The sequence below is a fragment of the Sinocyclocheilus rhinocerous genome, unplaced genomic scaffold (genome assembly GCF_001515625.1).
Source record: "Sinocyclocheilus rhinocerous isolate Xijiao unplaced genomic scaffold, SAMN03320098_v1.1 scaffold488, whole genome shotgun sequence".
NCBI lineage: Eukaryota > Metazoa > Chordata > Actinopteri > Cypriniformes > Cyprinidae > Sinocyclocheilus > Sinocyclocheilus rhinocerous.
This window is the reverse complement of record NW_015664075.1, coordinates 333,807-341,426: the sequence shown is the minus strand read 5'-3', so window position 1 is coordinate 341,426 and position 7,620 is coordinate 333,807. Positions and strand designations below refer to the sequence as shown.

Sequence of the window (7,620 nt, the reverse complement as noted above, 5' to 3'; positions counted from 1 at the left end):
ATGTGTGTGTGTATATGAGTGTGTGTGTGTGCGTGTGTGTGTATGTGTGTGTGTGTATATGAGTGTGTGTGTGTGTGTATGTGTATGTGTGTATATGAGTGTGCGTGCGTGTGTGTTTTACCTCAGTCTCTCCGTGTTTCTTGAGGGTCAGCTGTAGCTCATCTCTGATGGCTTGTACATCCAGATCACCCGAGCTGCTCGTGCACGCAGCTGCTCACCATAAACACACACACACACACTCAGAATGAGGAGAATCGATCATTTTAATTGATCTACTGTGGGATGTTTCATGGTGAAACTCACCCTGAGCTGCTGCTGGTGTGAAGCTCAACATTTCGCTCGGCCCCCGCAGTAACTCCTGCACACAGAACATCATTACTGGGTACATTTACACACAGAACATCACTACCGCGGTACATTTACACACAGAACATCATTACTGCGGTACATTTGAGAGAGTGTGTGTGTTTGACCTGCATGAAGGCGTCTTTCTCCTTGAGAACGTCCTGAAGTCTCTGCAGCTCTCTGGACGCAGAAGCATCTCTCTCTCGCTCACTGTTCCTGTCATTCAGCTCCTGTTCCCGTGACGACAGCTGCCTCCGCAGCTCCTGCAGCTGACCCGCTCGCTCCGAAATCACCCGGCCCAACCTCTCGCCATAATCCTGAGACCGGCGGAGAGAACATGTGAACCAGGAGGAATAAATGAGCAAGTAAACAGAGAAGAGTTACAGATGATCAGCTGCACCTTCATGTCCTGATCTCTGGTGCTGATGGTGTGGAGCAGCTCTGTGATCTGTCTGAGGTGTTCCTGCGCCTGCCGGCTGCGGTCTGACATCACTTCCTGAAACAGACGCTCTTTCATCGACAGGTGAGACTGCAGCTGCTGGAGCTCGTCAGCGGCAGACACTTTTCCCAACAACACTGACCTGAGCTCCTGCAAACACAGAGGAACAGACTGACGGTTGGTCACACTCACACACACACAGTCACGAGCAGCCTGAACGTCTGTGTGTGTTCAAAGCATGTGCAGGCATGTTTGTGTTTGGTGTGTGTGTCAGTGTCTCAGAAATACCACGAGCCACTGAAATCACAAGCTCTAATCTGATTGGCTGCTTTTACGTAACCTTCAGAAGTCTGTGAGCATGTTTATATCAGTCCACGGGAAACAAGCTTTAAAACAGACAAAGTCTGACAGCAGATCTGAGACTGAGACTCGTGTTCCTGCAGCTCCAACAGTACAGCGTAACGGCAGCAGCGGCGTGGCTTAGAATGCAACCGATAAAACACACACCCTGAATGTTTAGGATAAAAGCGTCTGCCGAATGCAGTCATGTGAACATCAGCGCACCTGCTGCTTGTGTTTATGAGCTGATCAGATGTTTTGTAAGGTGTGACAGTAGCCTAGCGTGTGTTACCTCGCTCTCTCTGCTGTGTGAGCCCAGCGCCGTCTGCAGCTGATGAATGATGCCGTCTCTCTCCTGTACAGCGAGTGTGTGTCTCTCATCGCTCTGCTGTTTCATCCACTCCAGTTTCCGGCAGCTTTCCTGTGTTCTCTCCAGATCCAGATCCTTACTGCGCACCAGAGCATCTAAACCCTTCACACACACACACACAGAGACTTCAGAGAGTTTAATCACGCTTAAGCAGACAGTCTGTGCACTACAGCAGATGGTGACACACACCGTGATGGTGTCGTTGTTGTTGTTGAGGACGCAGCGCAGTCTCTCCAGGTCTCGGTCTTTCTCGCGGAGCACCAGCTGCAGTTGACACACTTCACCGTCCTTCTCCTCCAGACAGTGGAACTTCTCATCGATTGAGCGCTGAAACACACAACGCCAAGATTACAGCATCAGCTAGAGAGTTGGTGATCTTCTGGTCTGTAATTGTGGCTCTGGTTCCTCTTTCATTGAGCTTCTGTGGGATGTTGTCACATGTCTTCTGGTCCAGCAGGTGGAAACGGTGCATGATGATCTGAGGAATCATTCATGTCTGGAGCACAAACACACTCTTCTCCAACACTGACTGACAGATGTTTCATCGCATCACTATCACGTGACACCAGTAATTAGTAAAGAGTGGATCTCTATGATACAGCAACACTGAGGCTGTTGGACTGTAACAGAGTAAAAATGACTTTATTTTAGCATCTTTACTGAAAGCGAAAGGCTCCCATGATTCCAAACCACAGCCAATCAGAACATATTTTATTTTAATTAGAGCTACTTGGCTCAGACTTTGGACCAATAGAATTTCACTGTGGGCGGGGCTACAAGACCAAGACAGGACAGCATGCTGGATCGATCACATGAGGACGCACACCTCCAGCGCAGCGTCTCTGTCTCTGATGCGAGTCCTCAGTGTGTGCAGCAGTGCGTCTCTCTCCACGCGGCCGCTGCAGTCGGGCGAATCATTCAGCAGCTCTGAATACTCCTGAAGGGAAAACACCGTTAAAGTTATAAGAAAGGTCCTGTAAGTGTCTTCATCACAGTGGAGGAGTGTGTGACCTGCAGCAGCGCGTCTCTGCGGCATAAGCTCTGCTGTAGCTGTGCGATGGTTTTGTCCCGGTCAGTGATTTCTGAGCGAGTCGAGGCTTCACAATCTCTCCGCTCACACAGTTTGACCTGCAGCTCAGACCGCAGCTGCTCAACCATCTCACGCAGCTCCTGCCAACAGATAAACATCACACACCAATCAGAATCACAGAAATAATGATTATTTCCAACAGATTATTGTCTCATCTTCTAACTTGACTCAACATGCACAGCTGCCAAAATTTCTCCATATTGTAATCATGATGATAATAATCGCTTTAATGAGCTTCTGCCTAACATTAATTAATTTGTGAAATGAACATTACACTTCTGATAACAGATCATGCTAAATTGTAATGTAGACACATGCATGTTCTGCAAAGCTGCTTTGAAACGATGTGTATTGTGAAAAGCACTTTACAAATAAATCTGAATTGAATAGAATTCTACTGTTGGGTGCCGCTCCAAAACTCTGTTGACGTTATATTTACAGGACTGAGGGCCATCATGCAGTAGTGACATTACATGCTTTCTCTTCCCAAAAAAAATTAAATAATAATATCAATTCATATTTTGTTTTTATTCACAAACATCACCAATACGGGTTTCACACTGAGAAACCCGTGCTGTTCTAGAAATAAATATGAATGTGTATGTATTACTACAAAAGACCAAACAACAAATACAAATGAATACAAAACCATCTACACTCACACAGAGCTCACAGAGAAAAAGACTGCCGCCATCAGGGTAAAAAAAGTCATCATATTTCTGTCACATGCTTATTCAGAAAAGCAAACGGCCAAGTGTTTCTTTTCCCCATGAAAGCAGCGTCTCATCCGTGGGAAGTGAAACAGGAACAAACATACCAATAACAATGACTTCTGCAGCACTTGGATGTGCTGGAAACCCCATTATCACATCTGCAGCGCCACAGATGGGTTGTAACGGTGAGGTTTAGCTGGGTTAAACGTGCAGGTAAAGCGGCACACAGAGAGTCACACCTGGTTGTGTTTGTGGGAAACGTCTCTGTGCTGCAGCGCGTCCTGCAGCTCGTTCTGCAGTCGGTCTCGCGAGCGCGTCTCATCCTCCAGATGTCTCTGAGTCAGTCTGTGAGCGCGCTGACTCGCCTCCAACTCCAGCTGACACCAGAACAGAGAACTCTGTGAGCCCAGAACCGAACCCGAGTCCACAGCGCCCTCTGGAGTCTACAGAGACAGAAACGACATGCGGGAAACACTCATCACCTGCAGCTCAGACAGTACAGCATGTGTGTGTGTGTGTGTGTGTGTGATTGTGTGAGAGTGTGTGTGTGTGTGTGTGTGATTGTGTGAGAGTGTGTGTGTGTGTGTGTGTGATTGTGTGAGAGTGTGTGTGTGTGTGTGTGTGATTGTGTGAGAGTGTGTGTGTGTGTGTGTGTGTGTGTGTGTGATTGTGTGAGAGAGTGCGTGTGTGTGTGTGTGATTGTGTGAGAGAGTGTGTGTGTGTGTGATTGTGTGAGAGAGTGTGTGTGTGTGTGATTGTGTGAGAGAGTGTGTGTGTGTGTGATTGTGTGAGAGAGTGTGTGTGTGTGTGATTGTGTGAGAGAGTGTGTGTGTGTGTGTGTGTGTGTGTGTGTGTGTTCACCTGTGTGTGTTGCAGCTGCTGCTGGTGGGTCTCTGTGATTGTGGCCAGCGTGTTGTTCTGGCCCTCAATCACACGGTACAGCTCCTGAGTCTACACACACACACACACAAAGACACACACAGACACACAAACACTGGGCTTTTTCAATTATTAAGCAACAAAATCAAACACTAGCTAAATATTGCATCACTATTACTATGGATGAGCACAAGCTCTGTACTGTGACACCAGTGAATGTCTGATCATGTAAACGATGATCGGTCATGATTACGTGTTCATTAACAACTCTGACAAGGAACTCGTTTTTTATACTTCATAATTACGTCAATTATACAGCACAGATACAGAAGCTAAACGCAACAGATCGCGCCGTCTCCAGACAGGCTCTTCATATCAGATAACATGTTAAGCCTGCCATTTTCATCAACAATTTTTTTTTTATATATAAAAAAAATATATATTTTTTTTATTTTTATTATTATTATTATTTTAAGAATTGCAGAATCTTAAGAAACTCCTTAACTTCTTTCTCAGGAAGGTTTTTGTGAATCTGCTCGCCATCCACACGATGACTGCATTACTCGGTGAGGTTTACGAGAAGGAAACATTCACATACACAAGGCGTCACATCTGTGGCTTCTGTGGTGTGTGTATATAATGACCTCTGTGTCTTTAGTTCTCAGGTTGTCTGTGAGGTTCTGGATGGTTCTCTCTTGGTTCTGAGCAGCTTGTCTGATGGACCGGAGCTCTGACTCCATCTCACACAGTTTCTCCTGCAGCACCTGAGTCACGAGAAACAAACACACAAATGAAAACAGCCTGTCACGGATAAAGAATCACAGAACAAAAGAAACAGAGAAATCAATCACTGATCTGCTCACTGATTAACTTCTGTAGCTTGAATAAAAATGTATCTATATTCTATTTATAGTTTATATACAATTTATAGTTTATGTGAAGTTCACTTAAATTAAAAGTTGTTATATTTTTCAAAGCCTATGTTAAAATAATAATGGCTAATACTGTAACGTTAAATGCCAATAAATAACGGCTAAAATTAAGGGAAAAATACATTTAATCGAGACATCAGTAGCAGTATTGCTATCATTGATACGGGCCTTCATTAATAATGGGCTACTTAATAAAAAGATGCTATTAAACACATTTAAAATATACCATAATATTTGTTGTTTCTACATTAATTTGGAGATTCAATGTCAAATTATGACAATATACATATTACATATATTATGGGATATGTGATTAATCGTGATTAATTACAAAAAAAGAGAAGGATTAATTTTTTTAATTGATTGACAACACTAATATATACAGTATATATATATAGGCCATTAAGCTCTAATTATAAGTTATACTAAGGTTAGACAGGTTATGATGAGAGTTTGTGGGTTGTGGGGAATTGTGGGTAATGCACCTTGTTGCTGGTCTCGCTCTGGTGGATCTGGTTCTGCAGAGACTCGAGCTGTAGCTGCGCTTGCTGCAGTTCATTCACACACTGTCCAGCGGCACGTTCGTACTGATGCGAATGCTGCTCTTCTATCAGACTCTAAAAGACAATAAACATCAAACCATTTTAATGTACAACAGAAGAAATGAATATCATACTATTGAAACCTGTCATATTTATTGTATAAAGCTTTAGGAAAAATAAGCCCTGATTTTATTTGCTTCTAATCTCAGCCAATTGACACAGACACTGAATAAATAACACCAATTCTGATCAATGAATTTAATCAAATGTGTGTTGAAATCCATGTTAGAGAAAACCTGTCAGTAAATGATCCTAATCAGGTTTAAATGCTGCTGGACTGCATTTCATGTCACTGCGTTTGTTCTGAAGCAACTGAGGTACATTGAGGTCAGATGTCGCTGTTGTATGTGTGTGTGTGTGTGTGCGTGAGAGAGACAGAGAGAGAGAGTCTGTGTGTGTGTGTGAGTGTGAGAGAGTTTATGTGTGAGAGAGAGAGACAGAGAGAGAGTCTGTGTGTGTGTGTGTGTGTGTGTGTGTGTGTGTGCGTGTGAGCCTGTGAGTGTTGCCTTGGAGGTTTTGTGAGAGAACTAGGCCAATGGTGGTGCCACGTTCTCCATGTTAACCTATTTAACTGAAATGGCTATCATTGGGTTAACAGAGGAGATTTCAGTGAGAACTACAGAGTATAACAGAGACGTGAGAAGACAAAACATCACTGATCGGATGATGGTACGGCTCTAACACTGACTTCCTTCATCAGCTCTTACAGTGCTGATATCCAGCAGGAACAGTCTGAGATTTGAGGGTCTAAAATGAATCAAGAGGTTTGTGTTGGTTCATGTTCAGGTTTTGTTTAAAAGCAGATCATGTGCTGAAACCAAATTACAGTAAATAAAGACAGAGAACTGTCAGAATATTGACCGAATGCCCTCAAACACAATCTGCAGATGATTTTTCAGCTTGATGCTTTCAAACTATTTTTTACTTCAGCGATTCAATGCCACAATTGTATATCATACAAAAGCAACACCAGAAATGTTAAAATGTTTTAAAATTACCATGAACCTCACAGACAAAATATGCAAAATGAGCAACATGACAAAAAGAGAACGGGACATTCGTGTTTGTAAACGGCTACAGGCACAAAACACACGACGCACGGGGAGCGGCATCTGAACGCATCCATTTCTCTGACCAGTGAATAAGGATCTGACCGTCCTGTTAGTGGCGCTTCACCTGTGGGTCCCTCCGGAGGCGGAAGGGCAGGTACTCATCCTGCACCTGCTGACACAGCTCCTCCAGACAGGCCAGCTCCGGATCCGGGTCCAGCTGGACTCTGGGCGGCTCTGGCTCCACCAGCATGTGGTTTGCTCCGTCAAACAGGTTCTCCTGGTCTGGACTGTCCAGTTGAGCTCCTCCATTAAAACACCCAGGATTCATCAGAACAGGCAGTTTGCTTCCCCGTGGACTCTGGACGGGTCTGTACACACAGTCCTGAAGCAGCGACAGATCCAGAGCGAGTCTCGCTGGAGGAGCATCAGATGCAGCGTCGCAGCTTCGGTCGTCACGCTGGGGAACTTTGACGGGTGAAGCACCGCGGCTTTTATCCAGTGACTCCAGTGATCCGCCGGAGCTCCTGCGGTCTCGGAGCGTGCGCTCACCGTCTGACGAGCGTGATGCCGTGCGCTGCGTCTCGGGCACCAGTGTGTTTGAAGTCTGCTCCTCCTCGCACACGCTTCCGACGCCGCTGGCCGAGTAACGCGTGGACGGGCTGCAGGAGAGGCTCCTCGCCAGCTTCCTGGGCACCTTACACACGGCCTCGTAGTCAGAGTCGGGCACACGCAACGCCCTGCAGACCCTGCACCTGCGCGAGCGATGCCAACACGAGGAAACCTCCGACGCGTGGCAACACTCCAACACCTGCTCCTCGTCTTCCGCCCAGGACTCGTACATGCAGTACATCAGGTCCTC

At 45.6% G+C, this 7,620-nt stretch overlaps 1 protein-coding gene across 7 annotated transcripts in view; it reads right to left on the bottom strand.

Annotated features, from left to right (window-relative positions):
- The window catches only part of LOC107729623 (myomegalin), a 60,741-nt gene that overhangs the window by 30,625 nt on the left and 22,496 nt on the right, over window positions 1-7,620 (bottom strand). For 5 of the 7 annotated variants that reach the window (XM_016540255.1, XM_016540258.1, XM_016540256.1 and 2 more), the window contains exons 2-14: window positions 6,886-7,620; window positions 5,593-5,724; window positions 4,820-4,939; window positions 4,158-4,247; window positions 3,536-3,739; window positions 2,505-2,663; window positions 2,320-2,430; window positions 1,683-1,820; window positions 1,416-1,595; window positions 746-934; window positions 474-662; window positions 304-358; window positions 122-210 (exon numbers count right to left, since the gene is read on the bottom strand). The exon at window positions 6,886-7,620 is cut by the window's right edge and continues 417 nt beyond it. In XM_016540255.1, the coding sequence (XP_016395741.1) occupies window positions 122-210; window positions 304-358; window positions 474-662; window positions 746-934; window positions 1,416-1,595; window positions 1,683-1,820; window positions 2,320-2,430; window positions 2,505-2,663; window positions 3,536-3,739; window positions 4,158-4,247; window positions 4,820-4,939; window positions 5,593-5,724; window positions 6,886-7,620 (2,391 nt within the window). The remainder of the gene's footprint in view (window positions 1-121; window positions 211-303; window positions 359-473; window positions 663-745; window positions 935-1,415; window positions 1,596-1,682; window positions 1,821-2,319; window positions 2,431-2,504; window positions 2,664-3,535; window positions 3,740-4,157; window positions 4,248-4,819; window positions 4,940-5,592; window positions 5,725-6,885) is intronic. The other 2 variants (XM_016540262.1, XM_016540259.1) reach the window with 2 other exon arrangements.